Raw genomic sequence first — 16,873 nt, 5'->3', positions numbered from 1 at the left:
CCTCTCGCCGCTGCGATCTCTGTTGCAGCCCGGGCATTTTTTTACAAAAATGTGATGATGCAGGCTCATGCCTGGCCACCAGTACACTGATTGTAGTTCTTCCAGAGAATCTTTTAGTTTGAGGTGTCTGAGACCCTCGCCCATATGTGCGTCTGCTATTAACAAAGTTCTCCTGTCCTTGTTTGGAATTACTCTATCCCCCACCCCAGGGATTCGAGCAAAAGGAACGGAGTTCGCATCGATTATGTATGTATATTTGAGTGGATAACTGATCGGTAACGCTGAGCAGTCGCCTTTTGATGACGTTTTCACCGCCAGCATTGTTTCACCGTCAATGTGTTTTACTGCACGCTTTTTTCTAGCTACGGAAGCCGATTTAGTTGCTACCGCTGTGGCTTTCTCAGCCAATGAATTCCCTGCAACGTGAACGCCATCACGCTGATGACTCAGTCAGTGTATCACGTGAGTCTTTGGTAGTTCTTTTTTTAACAGAACTATTTGTTCCCAAAGCAGTTTTTGCTTTATTGTTGCACCTGTGTCATCTTTGTAACCGTTTTGAATCCATTTCTGTAAATCGCTGTTATATGATTTGACGCAGTAATACGAATCGGACACTATGAGTGTCGGGAATTCGCGATCTGCATTATCTAGCGCCATTTTCAATGCTATTATTTCAGTCTGTTGTTCTGAATTAGTTTCTACTGAGTGTGTTTTTGTTAATAGAGGTCTTAGTATACCTCCGCGCCACACTTCTTTTGTAATCTCACATGTGGGGTTGTATGCTTGTTCTCCCCAAACGGATGGTTGAGCATGTCCGTCTGTATAGATTACACAAGCGTACTGTCGTAATGGCAGAATGTCGATTGGCAGAGGGAATATTCTTTCATATTCTAGATATTTTAGTTCCTCTAGTTCTTATTTATTTATTTATTTATTTATTTTATAGCATTTATAAGGCGCACAGCTACCCACAAAGGGTTTCCCGGCGCCGAACAGCATAGACACAGGACACAACTAGAGAAAAACAGGTCCGAAAGCAAATTATTTATCAAACAGCCAGGTTTTCCCACTTTTTCTAAAACTCCTATAGTTTTCTTCTTTGCGTATTGCAGTGGGCAGTGTGTTCCAAAGAGTTGGACCCAGAAATGAAAAGGATCTTCCGCCCATTCTGGCCCGTTTAAACCTTGGTACCGCGAAGTTCGCTGATGTAACTGAGCAAAGATTGCGGTTGGGTAGGTAAGGCTTGGCGAGATCTTGAATATACTTGGGAGCAGTCCCTGCTTTGATTTTGAAAAGGTAGCTCAGGGTTTTAAAACGGATCCGATTTTCGACCCTGAGCCAGTGCAGGTCCCTGAGATGTTTGGTGATCCTGGCATATCTCGGGATTCTGCAAAGCAGTCTGGCCGCAGTATTTTGCACCAGTTGTAAGCGTCTTATTACTGCTTTGTTTGCACCCAGGTACAAGATGTTACCGTAGTCAAGTCGAGATGTCACTAAGGCATTGACTACGGTCTTCTGGGTGGTCGGTGGTAGCATCCAGACAATCTTGCGTAACCATCTGAGAATAGTAAAACAAGTGCCAGCCACTTTTTTTGCTTGTTGCGCCATGGATAAGCTGTCATCAATGATGATCCCGAGATTTCTGACCTGGGTAGCTGGGGTCGGGAGCTTGCCTAGTGAGGTCGGCCAATGGGAGTCGCTCCAGAGATCTTTACTGTTCCCTAGGAGAAGGACCTCCGTTTTTTCCCCATTTAATTTGAGTTGGTTGGCCGACATCCAGCAGAAAATTTCGTGGAGGCCTGTTTTAAGTGCAGAAGGAACAGACGAGTCAGATTTAGATAGTGAAAATAAAATCTGAGAATCGTCTGCATAGGTCATCAAAACCAGACCGGAGTTCTCTGCAAGATAGGCTAATGGGCGGAGGTACAAATTAAACAAAAGGGGACTCAGGATAGATCCCTGTGGTACACCATGGGGAGAATAGAAAACATCCGAGCAGGCCTCAGAGGAGGTGATCTGGAAGGTCCGTAGGGATAGATAAGATTTGATCCATTCTAACGCCTTGCCCTCGACACCACTCTCCCCCAACCTGATGAGCAGTTTGGAGTGAGAGATGGTGTCGAAGGCCGCGCTTAGGTCCAATAGGACCAGGGCCACCGTTTGGCCATCATCTCTGAGCTCTCGGATCTTTTCCGTGATCCCAAGCAGGGCGGTTTCGGTGGAAAAGCCGCTCCTGAAACCGGACTGAGACGGGTGGAGTAGTTCATTATTTTCCACAAATGTGGAGAGAACTTCATGAATATGCCTCTCCAACATTTTAGAAAAAGCTGGAAGCAACGCTATTGGTCGATAATTGGCCAATATCGTAGGATCGGCAACTATGGCATGTTTCCATAGAGCAGGAACAGAGGCCTGTTCCATAGATGCATTGAGTATCTCTATAATGGGTATCAAGGTGGAATCCTCCAGTTGGCTGATGATGCTGATTGGAATAGGATCGCGAGGAGATCCTGATTTAATAGATTTAAGCAATTTCCTCAGTTTATCCGATGTGATGGGAGGCCAGTCTTCAAGGTGACAGTTGCCTTTAGGGATTTGAGAAGTATCTTCTTGATTAGAAGAGGTAATACTATTTTTGTCGATATTAGAGACAATCTTCTCAATCTTTTCAGTAAAGAAGGACGCCAAGTCCTGGCATTGCTGAGTACTAAGAGGGAGAGCATCCGCTCTTGTATTTTCTCCAGCCAATTCCTTCACCGTGTTAAAAAGAGTCTGGGATTTATTAATAGCTGTATTTATGGTCGTGGTAACATAGCATGCTTTAGCTTTCATGCATGCCGAATGATAGCTATTTCTAGCCCTCTTTTTGGTGCCCTTCGTAGTTTTTACGCCACTGTCTCTCCAGGTTCTTACAAGTGGATTTTTCTTTCTTGAGGGCCTCTGTGAACCAGGGGGCCGGAGGACGGTGTGCTTTCCCCTTGCAGCGCGATAAGGGCAAACAGGCATCCACTGCATCACTTAGCCATATCTGTGTGGCCTCAGCTATGCTTTCCATGTCTCCATCCAGACATGGGAGATCTTTATTCAATGCACTATTTAGATCATCTAGGTTTAAACTTTTCCAATTTCTCCTCAAAGATTCAGAAGGAGTAATAGAGAGACGTTTAGTGGATTGACGAGAGATAGTGAAAAGTACAAGGAAATGATCTGACCAACAGATAGGGATCGTGTTTAACCATGATAATTCTTCCATATTGGAGATGATGGGGTCAAGCAAATGTCCTGCTTTATGTGTAGGGCCCTTATTACGCAGTGTCATATTCAGCGCCAAAAAGTCATCAATAAGATTTTTGCACGTCGTATTGTTCTTATCCTCCAGATGGAGATTCAAGTCCCCAAGTATGGTAAAATTTTGAGCCTTTAAGTGGTAAGGTAAAATAAAATTTACCAAATTCTCAGACCATGAGGGGTTATTAACTGGAGGACGATAAATAAGTAAGCCAGAGAAAGTGAAGTTGGGGCTAAGGATAATTTTAAAAAGTGCTGCTTCGCAATTAGGAATATCTACAGGTTCGAAATTGCATACGAAATCTCTGCTATAAATAATGGCAATGCCCCCTCCTATTTGGCCAACGCGATCTCTCCTTACAATAGCATAGCTGGGGGGGAGTGCCATAGCGACATCAGGACCTGTACTATCATGGAGCCAGGTCTCTGTGAGAAATATCGCACTGGGCTTCTCTTCCATTAGGAGATGAAAGATATCTAGTTTATGTTGTGGTAATGAACGACAATTAACCACATAAAAAGTAAAATTACTAGGACAGTCTTTCTGCCGTTCTGGATCAAAGTAGTATTTTACTTTGTCCATTGTAATGGAATTCACCCATTGTATCCATTCCGGATTCAATGCTGTTGTTGGTAAATTACACGGGGTTGTTAATGCCTCAAAGGCTGATTCTGCTGTTCTGACTGTGATGTGTCTACCGTCAGCTTTATCTTTTTCTCTAGCTATTGCGGTTTGAACTGCATGAACAATGTTTTCTTTAATGCTGAATTTCTTTTCAGCTTCTGTGTACAAGTGTGATTGGAATGCAATTGATACCTTTTCTCCCTCATTAGAGGTCAGGTATGTGAATCCGCATCTTCCTGGGATGACTCGAATCACAAGGTTGCGTGTGTTATCACGTGTTTCTAATTTTGTTTTAATTAACATATCTGTTTGTAAGGATCTCAGAATTTCTGTGTTTTTGAGTCCAATTGGTTTTTTTAAAATCTGGTTTTATTAGATCATAAAGGGGTTTGACCCTTTCTGCGTAATTTGCAATGTATGTTCTTCCGAAATTTAGGAAGCCTAGAATTGACTGTAGATTTTTTAGTGTTCTAGGTGCTTGGAGTACGGCACATTTCTCTAGGAAATTGTCAGCCAGGCTTTTGCCTTCACTTGATAATTCATATCCTAAGAACAGGACTGTTAGATGGGTAATTCTAGATTTTTTAAAGTTGAATTTGTAACCCTCTGCCGCGAACCCAAGTATTATGGTGTTCACTCTCTTCAAGTGAGTATCCAAGTCATCGTCTGTTAGGTATATGTCGTCGACATACGATAATGCTTCGTCATCATATGTTTGTAGTAACTCTGTTACTCTCGCTGAGAATAATCCTGGGCTGTTCTTGTACCCCTGGGGTAACCGACAGAATTCTTTTTGAGCGCCATTGATTGAGAACGCTGACAAGTATCTGCTCTCTGGTGCTATATTTTGACAAAAGAATCCATTAGAGATGTCTAATGTTGTTTTATATTTTTTGCGCACTATGTTATTCATTAGTGCAGCACTATGCGAGTTTTGTACTGCAAAAGTTTTGCAACATGAGTTAAGGTGTCTGTAATCCAAAACTAGACGATATGAATTGTCTGGTTTGGAGACAGGAAACAAAGGGTTGTTCATTTGTGAGGTGCAAGTTTCAATCACCCCCTGGTATTCTAGTTGATCTAGAATTTCTTTTACCTGTTTTTTAGCTTCTTGCTTGATTGGATACTGCCTTTGTGCAGTAGGTTGTGATTTTAACTGGATTTTGTGTGGAGGAGATTCCTCATCCCATCCCACATGATTTGTATATAAAGCAGGAGCTTGAGCTACTGCCCACTTTCTTGCAAGTGTATATTTTTTATGAATTGGAATATGATTAGAGAAGGCAGGCATAATTATTTCTTCGCCATGTGGGCACTCCCTGACAAACTCTGGTGGCCAATCTTTTTCAGCTAGAAGGATGTCATAGCCCTTGGAGAGATTATCCCAAAAAAGGCCCCTTATTTTTCTAGTCTTATCCCCTTCTATACGTAAAGTTATTTCATATATTTTGTGAGGTTTGCTAACTCTGGTGTCTGCAGTTTCCACTTGAATGTATTCATTCGTGTCCACTGTCTCCAGATGATTCATAAGGACTTTGCGTGCTATGCTCACTTCTGCTGCGCTGTCTAGCATTGTCTGAGCCCACTCTCCGTTTTTCAGCTGTGTCCTCAGTATTCTCGGCATTGTTGAATACTTTAATACTGGCTACCTTCTTTTTTGGAAACTGTAATTTTTTATTTGGATGAGCAGGTTCCTTGTCTTTGGACTTGACGTGCCCTTCCCTGGGTTCCGATCGTCCTCTTTCCGATTTCCGCGAGGAAGTCTGAAAAGATTGAGAGGGACGTGTATCAAAATCTTGATATCTATCCGGTTTCTTTATGTTATCCCTATTTCTAAGGTTGTATTTTTTCACAGAGGGCTCCCTTTGGGGAGACTTGGGTCCTTGGTCCGGAGATCTTTCTCTCCGCCGAGGAGACCTTCCTCTGGACTGGAATCTCTTTTCTTTTGGATTGGATTGTTTGTTTCCATCCCAGTTCTTCTTTTGACTGTTTAGATTATTTTTAATAAATATTTTTTCAGGACTTTCAATTAGTTGGGGCTTTACTGGTATTCCACCCAAACTATCTCTACCTAGTTCTTCATAGGATTTTTCTATAATTCTGGCAATTTCAGCTGGCTGGTCAGCTATATCTGTCTCTTTTAACCTCTGGCGGATCGCCACATTCGCTGCTTCTCCTTTTATGTTGGCTAGTAATATTGCCGAGACCTGCTTGAAGCCTTTTAGTAATTTCATACCGAGAGTTAAAGCGGGTTCTGGACCGTATTCGTCTTGAATTTGTTTTAGCACATCTGGTATTACCGACATGGATGGTACACCATGTGTTTTTGTGTAAATGGAAGCAAAGACTGTACCCCAAGTGTCACAGTCCTCCACGTGTGGTGCGATTCCCATTGGAAGACAGATAGTCAGGATCCTGTGTTTATCCACAGGGGTGGTGTCTGGAAACACCGCCTCTATTTGGGTGATTTTTTGTGCTAACCAGAATGGTATTTGTTCCCGTTTAGCTGGTACTTTACCTAGGCAGGACTGTATGTTCTGTGGTGTAATTTTATTTGTGTTCCCCTGATATGGGGTCAGCTGTGGAATTTTAACTACAGGTTGGATGGTTGAAGTCCGCATTACATATTGGACTAGTTGTCTATATATTTTAATTAGTTGTTTTAGTTGTACTAAAACATCTGCTGCAGACATTCTTTCGATGTCTGGATGTGGTGTGTATCCGGCTAGGACCGGCCATGTTGCTCCTGGTCTACCTAGTGGACCGAGCCTGGTGATGTGATTATTATGTTTTAGGGCGCCATTAAACAAGAGCAGGTGCTCTTGGAATTTGAGTGGTACTTCCACTTCCTCGAAAGGAGTGTAGGTATCCGGTGGTTCCTCTATTTTATAATAGTGGAACTCCTTTGTTACAGCATTTGCTGCTGGAAAGTTTATCCATGAATAGAATACCTCTGTCTGCCGATATTCGTGTGCCTCAATTACGAATATGACTGTACCACCTCTTGGTGTCAGTCCATTGTCTATAAGTTTTAACGTTATAGATCTTCTTATGTTGACCGGGATGAGTTTTGTATCCGGGTCCGCTTCTTGCATAGTATTATCAGCTTATATTAGTTCAGCTGCTAATCTAGCTCTCTCTCTTTCATCATCACTTTCTGGCATTTTACTGTCAGGAAGGTTATTCTGTTTGCAGATCAGGTTTCTTATGGAAACAAAGATTAGATGCACAATATTTTGGAACAGTGTATCCTTCAACGTTGATTGAACCAAGAACCGTACATAGGAGTTCCCTCCTGCGAGGTTTGGCGGATTTTACCTCTCACCCACTCCAGACGTCTTTGGAGTATTATGGGAAAAAGGGGTCTGAGTGAAAGAGCACGACTGAGTTACTCTAAAGTCTTGCGTTAGTTTTATCGCCTATCCAAACACGTTGGGCGCCATGTAGTGTAGTTCCTATTATCCCAATAGGCTCTGCGCATTGGAATAATACCTCCAATAGTATAGACCTAGACCAGACGTTAACTAGGTCTTCTACTGTCGATATTAGACTTAAAGTTTTGGGTTTGCCAGCTAGCTCAGAGTTCACTAGAAACTTTCTCGAATAGGCAAGGAGGAGTTGAACCTCCCTGGATAGACAAGAAGGGATTTAGTTTCTGACAACCATAGAACATGACAACTTTGCTCTCCCCTAATCAAGAGTGTATTTCTAGAGTCGTGTGAAAACAAAAGACAACTTATTTTACTCAGTCAGTACGTGCATTCTTAGTTTCACCAGATTGTAGAGAAAAGGAAGATACGGGCGTGTTCAATAAAAGATGTTATTTATTGATCAGTCTCTTTTCTCGTACAAGAGAAATGGATCGATATTATCGCAATACTTATGGTTAAGTAAAGTGCATACAATAAAAGCAGAATTATAAAATAATACTGTAAAAACATTGATATGGTTTCTAAGCCATACGTTATTTAAAATGGACAGAATATATACGTACACATATACATTTGACTAATAGTACTCAACTGGTGCTTCTAACTACGCCTACCCCAGTGTACCTGACCTAAGCCTAATACGTTGGCGGGGATAGAAAGTAGCAGTTTAAGTTAAGTTTGTTTTGCCAAGTGACTGACTCAAGAATTCTCTGCAAGGGGTTATTCAGTTCTGTACCTGAGATCTAGGATGGTTGAGGGATGGTATCTCTCGTCTGTGGTCTCGATATTCCAAGCTGCCTGCAAGGGCTGCTCGGAAGCGACGGAGCTGGATTTCTCGGCAGGAGAAAGGCAGCGTCTCGTTCTCAGCGCGTCAGGAAGGCGGGGCAGCGCCAGTGGGCTTCGCTCTCTGCTGGGCTTCGGCAAGTCTCGCTGCTCCGATCTCGTCACCACCGTGTGTGTTTGCTTAAGGCAATGTCGGTAATATTTATACCTGTAAGGTGCCGAGATTGACGTAAGGATGGACATAGATACGTCAATAAGGATGTCATACGAGCTGGTCGTTAGCACATTCTTTTACTGAAGTTCTCGGTGAAATCAAAACAATGGCCGCAGGGTTTTTTCCAGGTTGTCATAGGTTTGATTTGTTTTGAGAACTCCGTATGCCTTATCAGGGGCTGGAGGAATATTGCTTTTGCCTAATTAGATGGCAAGCGTTATGACCTAATCAGATAACGCGCTCCTGTGCCGTGGTCTGGCGTAATCAGATAACGGTTTCTGCATCATGGGATGGCTGCTAGTTAACTTGTTAACCAGAATAGGGTCAGGAATAGGGGGATCGATACAGAACCTATAGGAATACATCACAGAGTCAGGTAGACTACATATCTCAAATCTGCATCCGACAGCTTGCGGCTTGCAATAACCCCCCCCCCCCCTCAAATTTTGTGGTCCTACTTTGTGTGTCACCGAAAAACAAAGGACTTAGATGGTCAACATATATATGATCTTACTTAAACTGTCTCAAGTAAAAAATAAAATAATGTGCCTGATTGTATCCTGTAATATAAAAAATGTCTTCGGGACAAAGTGAGGTAACAAAATTAAAAGCTAATGTATTGCAAATGGTCTTCTTAAAAGCCCTCCAAAACTCTTCGGTAATAGTGCACGATGTAGGAAATTTCTAATAAATACACGAAGATAGTGAAAGAGGCTGTGTGGAGCGCAAAGGCGCTATGTTACGAGCAAACCCGAACTAGGGTAAATGTGAGGTCACAGCTTCAAACTAAACAAGACTATGTACCGGCACAGAAGTGCAACTGCATTCCCAGATTATAACTCAGTGGGTTGAAGTACATACTTCAAGCCTGTGTGTCAAGGCTGGAATGAAGGCCTTATTAGCTGTGCAAACTTTCATACTTGATAAAATGAGAACCGTTGTTAGCTAAGATAAAATGAGTAACACTATCAGGTACTGGTAAGGCCTCTTATCAGCGTGAATAGCTTTATGATAAGAATACACACAACTCAATGTGTAAGAAATGTAAGTAATTCAAGCAAACAAATTTGAGTGGAATGAGGGGCACGGGGCAGGAAAGATCTTTAAAAAAATGGGAAAGGAGCCCGCACACTCGTCAAAACTTTCATTCCGCCCCACCTCGCACACGTTTTACTCTTAACACATCTGGGCTCTCATGCCTGCAGCAAGGACCGGGCCCCCGCACCGCCGATGCTCAGGACAACACGCAGCAGCTCCATCACAGCTCCTCACTCTACAAAAACAAGCAAACCCCCAGTCTTCCTTTGCGCATCACAAAATGTATGTTTACAAAAGAACGTGACGTGTGCCTTGACCGCGCCATCCCTCCCTGTCTTCTGTTATCTTAGGTGCCCACAACGGGTTCCCAGCCCCCAGGCAGCTTGTTATATAACAGAAATAAATGAAAAATAAAATAAAATGATTCCTTTCTTCTAATTGAAATGACCTATTTACAGCGCATAGAAGTACTCACGTTCGAAAACAGCACTGCTCAGATGTTTACTCATTCATTCCTTCGCTTTCATGCACTTCTTTACACACCTAGCCGAGCCCACCAGAGTCCCTTCTCGCTCCAGGACCCCCGTGTCTCTCTCCACCCTGTACAAAAAAGTATTTAAGGATCTCTGAATGGCAGCTGTTGAGCTCGCACGGCAGAGATGCCAAGTACACTGTGCCCAGAAAAGCGTGAGAATGAGAAACTTTTTGCCATAGCTGTAAAAACAAGCTACAAACTGAAAATAAAATGCTGCGATGTGGGCACTCGTGTGTCTGTGTGCGTGCGCGTGTGTATGTGTGTGGGGGGGCCTGTGCGTGCGTGCATGGGCGCTTGTGTGTGTGTCTGAGAGAATGCAGCGTGGGGGGGCCTGTATGTGCGTGTGTGCGTGCATGGGCGCTTGTGTGTGTGTCTGAGAGAATGCAGCGAGCGCGTTCGCGTGCGCGTGCTCATTTCAAATCGCCTCCAAGGCGATGCGCGCGGCCAGGATTGTCTCCTGGAAAGGAGACACGGCCACAATAAGTTCTCGGCGGAGACGCGCTTCCGCGCGTTCAGCCGAGCCCTAAAAAACGACGCAGGTCCATGTAATTAAGAACAGAACAAGGATGCTCAGAAATACGGAAGGCAGGAAGGTCTGAAGACAGTCCAGCAACAACAGCAGGGTCTCCGAAATACAGGCAATGAGGTCCTGCATTCATCCCACATACTCCCCTGCATAATGTGGGAGTGCAAGATACCACCTCCTCCGCTGTCAAAGGTGTCTGCCTTTTACTTGATGCAATCCCCTCTTATGTTGCTCCTCCTCCAACATGCGCTTTGTAAATGTTCATGGAAATCATCCTCTCTTCTTTTGCCTTTAAGTCAGACAAAAGGCTCAATTTTTGTTTACACAGAAGATCTTAAAGATGGGATCTGAAACCACTCACATCTGTTTTCTTTAGAATGGACTTGGGGGGCTGTATTAAAAAACTCTAGTACCATCACATTGGCACTGCATTAACTCAGCAGATATCCTAGACAATTAAACTATGTGGTTATCAAAAAATATGATAATTCCAATTACAAATTTTGCAAAAGGTAGAGAGTAAATCCGAGTAGTACGTCTAGGAGAGGACAGGCAGACTTTGCTGGAAGGCACAGAGAGCGGTTCCTTCTTGTTTAGGACCTTTAGTGGAAATTACCGTTCTGGTTAAATACCCACCCCTCCTTTCTCAAGCACAGGGGACCAAGGGCACTCCTGTGCACAGCTTTATATTAAAATACATGGATTATCATTCTTAATTGTCCTGGAAAGCACCCGGCTTAGGTTGGTGTGCAGGAGTTCTGAGCTGTGATCTCGACTTACTCATACACTACTCCAAGTTTGATGCAACACTGAATTGATACTACGGGTATTCTTCACAACTATTTATAACTCAGAGCAGGGAATTAAACATATGATTTAAATTCTGGCTCAAAAACTTCAGACTAACACAGGCCTTACCAGATGCATGGGAACCAGGCATTTTGAAACTATCTTGAGGCTTTAGCACCTTATAAACATATTGCACAAAGAGAATTTGATGTATTGCTCACTACTCACCGCCTGATGGGCCTCCTGATTCTAATCGTCATGTTATTCCAATTGTCTGACTGTCCTTTCCTCCACAGTCCACATTCCACTCTTCCTCCATATCACTTTGGAGTGTCTGAAGTACAGAAATTACAATTTTAGAGAATCTATAAATAAACAGACTTAGCAATACATGTACATCAATATCAAAGCAATTAAGCATTATTCAACAGAAGTAATTAATCATTGTTAAAAAGGGAAAATTCAGTTGCTAGTATTACTTGAAATATTTCTGCTGATTGTGCACCAGGATCTGTTGCACAATTGCACAGATGGAGCATTTTTCAGCAGGCCAAAACATTAGGTCAAAGGGACTTCATCACAGCCTGCGTAGACACTAGAGGCAAGTGTAGACCCACTTGAAGATTCACAACCCACAGCAGATGTACTTCTGAAAAGGCCAAGAGATCATTACCCCCCCCCCCTCCAGTCTGATCCAGCAACTATGTCAGATAGGTCACCAGTGCAAGCATCGGCAAGCACACAGCCCCCCTCATTTTTGCTGATGCGACTCATTGTTCTGTAGCTGGACAATCTGTGGAAAAATGTAATCTCGTGTTCATTTTTGTTATGTGGCTCCTTTTCACAGTGGCCCTTGAATTTGGGAAAATATAAACACTCCTTTACAAGCGATCCAGGACAAACCTCCACTGGAAACCTGGTTGCACCTCCATCAAGCACTAGGACAACTTTTGCAAAGTCATCAGAGCAGTATCCTAAAACCATAAGAGATGTATTTTAAGTGCTAGCCCATTAGAGACAACAAAAACAGACGGCCATTTCTCCTCAAAATCCTCATTGAGATGCTTCCACCATTGAACTGATATGAAAGACCAGGAAGCGAGTCTCCGTACCCAGTGTCAGGTTAAGGTAGCTACCCCTCTTGTTGTTTGTATCCCTACTCTAATGCAATCATGGGAATGGGTGGGAGTGCAGGGTGTGGCGAGCAGGGAGGACTTCTTTTGATAGATCAGGAGCACGTGTTCTCATAAAAGAGCACTAAATATATTAATGCCCTTAATAGTCTCAGAATGAATTGGCCAATCACCTGACTATGGATGTACACTTGCCACGCAGGCCAACCGCACACACCCCTCATAGGAGACCTACACGTTTGTAGAAGCTTCTCGTGAATAACAGAGGGCTGAAAGGAAACACTTACAACTGGTTGAGTCCAAACAAACTGAAGTAACTGGTGAAAAGAGGAATGGCATGCGTTGCTAAACTTGGTGTCCGATATCACTTGGCCTGCATTTGTACTTTCGAAAAATAGCTGCTCTCATTACTAAATGCTTTTCCCTCCGAAGACAATATATTTATAAAGGAAGTTGATTTGAACCAGCATTTCATTGATAGTAGACTCTTCCAGCGCAGCCAAATAGCGAGCTTTTCCCACAATTGCACTGGATGCATTGTGTCAATGGGCATTGCTAACTCCTTATAATTGTTACTATACAAAAGTCAAAACTATAGGCTTTGTCAATGCTTGGTGAAGTCTGTGCTGTCAAAATAAAATACACTACCCGTAAAGCAGTCCATAATTTCTGACACGTTAAAGTTTGAATTTGTTTAAAGTAGAGCACGACCACAGGAAGGTTTACTTTCAGTGTCAGAGCTCTCAACTTCCCTTATCCTATGAGTAAGCAGCTCGTCTAGTCCATGTGTTTTCTCCACATTTTCAAGATTGTAGTCTAAGTAAACAGGATTACGATCACGAGGGCAGAAAAATACCCAAACCTAGACTGATTTAGTTACTCATGCGATGAAAGTTCACTCAAAAAAAGAGTATTTTTAGGTTTTGCTTGGCAATGCGTACGAAGTACGCATGCGCTAGCAAAATCTAATGTAATTTCTCTGTGGGGTCGGGTATCCGCCCCCTCCTCCCATTGGCTAGCTCCATAAATGGAGGCTAGCCATTGGGAGACGGCTCTGTCCGTCAATCCCGGACCAGATTCGGGGGCGTTCCCGAGAATTTTTCCCTTTTGGTGACGTCAGCCGAAAGCCTGTTCTCGGGAACGCCCCCGAATCTGGTCCGGCATTGCCGGCACCCGCCTTCCTGCTCGGGCCCGGGCGCTAATTATATGCTGCAAGGAGTTTTATTTTATTTGTCTCCATCTCAGTCTGGGGATCTCGAATTAATTCAAATATTTTTAATTATGCTGTGCACATTGACCAGAAAATATCTTTTAACTCTGATTTGAACCCAAACGGCAGAAAATATTGGTCGCCTCATTTTCTGAAGCGGATTTCCATCCCCTTCTACTACCAGAGCCACCCACCCCCAGGGTATATCGCACCCCAGTGCTTTGTTAAAATAACGCGGATTTCTGCACTCCTGACTCCGGAGTAGAACGCGTTCTTACAGGGGGCACCTCGCCTCGTGGAAGCGGTTTCACCATGTTGAAATAATTATCCGCTCCTTTGCTTTGGAGAATGAAAGTGTAACAAATTCACGTGTCCCGCCAGCATACCCCCAACCCGCTCTCCCCCACCTCCTAGGAGCGGTCATAAAATGTTTGTTTCACGGCTCGAGTTCTACTTGTGTTTTTAAAGGTGCCCTGATGTGTACACTTGATCTCTGACATGTGTTGACTACGGACACGCATGCAGCAGCGGGCACGGCTCGCAGCCTGGAGCTGTTGTGCCCTCGTGTTCGGAGCTGTGGAGTGCTGTCGAGTTCAGTAAACTCAGCCCCGGCCTGCCCACAAGTTGAGGGAAGTTTAACAAGTTTAAGATTCCGCCCTCCGCATAATGCATGCAAACATAGCGCCCGCGGGGAAGTGAAATTGATTTTATGTATTCTTTTTGCGTGTCTTTAGTGCTATTAAATCTAAACTTTTGAAATCTGGGGCGATGAAAGGCGGCTTGTCTGCCTACCTCAAAGCGGCGAACTCCGTGCACGCATGAGTGGCTTCACAAAGAAAGCAGAGGGGCTGTCCGGGGTTCACAATAACACACCACAGCCTCCCCGATAGATGGCGGGGGCTCTTGGACTGTTTATGAGGACTTTTTGGGGGGAGGGAGCGGGTCACCGGCAGTTCGTTTTTCCAACGCAGGTTCCCAAACATTTCAATATATTTCCTTTCCCCTGCTCCTGCTTTAGCACGTAGTATCGTCGTTACCGTACTCTACTGAAGGGCCCAGTGCTACCACAGCAGCCCTTAGGGAATGCATCTCGGGTCGCTTCTAGGCGCTTCTCAGCGGAACACGTGTTTTTCTTTTTACCTACATTTCATAGTTACTTATTTTGCATCGCGAATCCTCCGATATTGGCAGTTGTATAATTGTGGCAGAGGGAGGCAAAACATACTTCTCGGTGCTCTTTGGAGGTATGTAGCGCTATATAATTTAAGGCTCGTAGCACTTCGAAGTGGGAGGGCTATTGAAACATCAAGCCTGTATAATAGTGCCCCACTCACACTGGCACTTGCTAATCCTGTTCTCTTCAAGTTAACCAAGAAAGAGGCAAACTAAACTCTTCTATGTGCCTGTATTCCCTCCATTTTTTAGGTTTTGCCCTAGCAAGCGCCCTATTAAAGCCCCCTCCCCTTGTGTGGTACCGGCGTGAAGAATGTGCGTCCCTCCCTCTTGGGCTCTGTAAATGCACGTGTTTTTATCATTGTCTCTATTATTTTGGGGTTATAACATTTTTTTATTTTTCCTTTGTAAATTGTCATTGGCATATGCTGTAAAAGGATCGTCTCCCCCCATACAATTGCAATTACTGGATATATCTGAGGCTTCCCCCTGTCAGGTGCGAGCCGTTCATCCAGTCATGTCTTTTATGGTGAGATACTTCCGGGTTATTTCACCTGCTCCTGGAATCCTAGTGCACCTGCGCGTCACGTAAATAAATACCGGTGGAGCCTGCATAGCCTTTCATCTTCTCGAGGTTGATAAGTGAAAAACATGTCCCTATTATTGTTAGTTCTCGACCTACTGAGTCTATTTCTCCCCTGTATTTATTATAGCGCCGAGACACATTGTATGTGTTTGTGTTTTAGTAAAGCACTGTGGGCGACTTCTCGGATACCTCAAGGCGCCTTGTAGAGGTGACAGCAGTCCATGTGTAAAAGACAAGCAATCAACCAGTTAGAGGTGAAATCACTGGATTCCACCCGGAACTCTCAGTAGAAGAACACCAGAGATACAAAGGCTGCACAATCATGAAGGCAGCACACCTTCTCAGCATGTTATTTGTCCATTTTAATAATTATCGCCGTCTCTAATAATTACATACACTTGTAAAATAATAATAATTATTGCCGTCAGTATTAACGTTGATAATAGTAAAAACAGCAATAATTATCTTCCGGGGTGATGCACACATCGGAATAGAAATAACGCTATTCAAAGTAATAATGCATTATTATTAAATGTATTTTAGTACTGTCAATAATGATAATATGTTACATATTCAGGTAAATAGGTTGTACTCGTTTATCATTGTTATTACTATTATATTTAGCACACCCGTGTCCTGGCAAGCATCCTTTTTGGCCACAGTAGTGCAGCTTTTCTCGAACCAATTACAAATTTTCCAAGACTTTTGAAGTCTGAAAGGGGGCAGAACTGTGCTGCTCTGTCCTCTGGACTTCCAAAGCAGGGGGCTGGACCGGACATGGGGTCTTTCGCGGCCACAAAAGTGTCATTCACTCTAACAAAGTGAACATTTATTGCATACATATTAAAAATTATCCCGTCCCAGGGCCAGCCCGGGGGCTGGTGTTATTGGAGGCCTCCCAGAGGTGAACTCCCCCGGGTTGGTAGCGAGAGGCATTTGTGTCGTATTATTAGCACTATTTATTGCCTATTCCCCTTGGAAAATGTTTCAACATTTCCTCCGGCTAGGCGCTAAATTGAGCTGTTATTTGGACACCACAAACAGTTTGAGGAAGCGCTGGGCGTGATGTTCATGAAACCGCGGGCAGCCCAAATAAACGATATATCTCGGCATATCTGGGCCTGGCGGGGGCTCTGGGACAGATGACGCCTCTGTGGCTGGGCCCTGACCCCCGCCATTGGACCCAACATGAGCTTCACATCCTGCTATCTCTGCCTTCATAAACAGACTCTTCGGGGTTCACAGACACCCCTTTGTGCACCTCGGATCCCAAAATAGGAAGAGGGCATGGGGATGCATGATGGATGTATGCATGATGCATGGGTGGATGCATGGATGGGTTGTTGGTTGGATGGGTTGGTGGATTGCATAAATTGTTGAGGGATTGGCTGTATATATGCATCTATCCATCCACCCATCCATGCATCTATCCATACACCCATCCATACACCCATCCATGCATGCACCCATCCATGCATCCACCAACTCATCCATGCAAGCATTACAACAAGAGCCCGCAGCTCTCCTTCGTCTCTCCTCGCC

The 16,873-nt window shown here is 43.8% G+C and overlaps 1 protein-coding gene across 11 annotated transcripts in view; it reads right to left on the bottom strand.

Moving 5' to 3' along the window:
- The window catches only part of LOC144798821 (uncharacterized), a 390,922-nt gene that overhangs the window by 343,508 nt on the left and 30,541 nt on the right, over positions 1 to 16,873 (bottom strand). For all 11 annotated transcript variants that reach the window (XR_013603660.1, XR_013603662.1, XR_013603664.1 and 8 more), the window contains one exon: positions 11,458 to 11,563. Coding sequence is in view for 2 of the 11 variants with exons in the window: in XM_078669871.1 (XP_078525997.1) it covers positions 11,550 to 11,563 (14 nt within the window). In the remaining 9 variants the exon portion in view is untranslated. The remainder of the gene's footprint in view (positions 1 to 11,457; positions 11,564 to 16,873) is intronic.

This window comes from Lissotriton helveticus, chromosome 12 (assembly GCF_964261635.1).
Source record: "Lissotriton helveticus chromosome 12, aLisHel1.1, whole genome shotgun sequence".
Lineage (NCBI taxonomy): Eukaryota > Metazoa > Chordata > Amphibia > Caudata > Salamandridae > Lissotriton > Lissotriton helveticus.
This window is presented reverse-complemented; position numbering and strand designations above follow the sequence as displayed.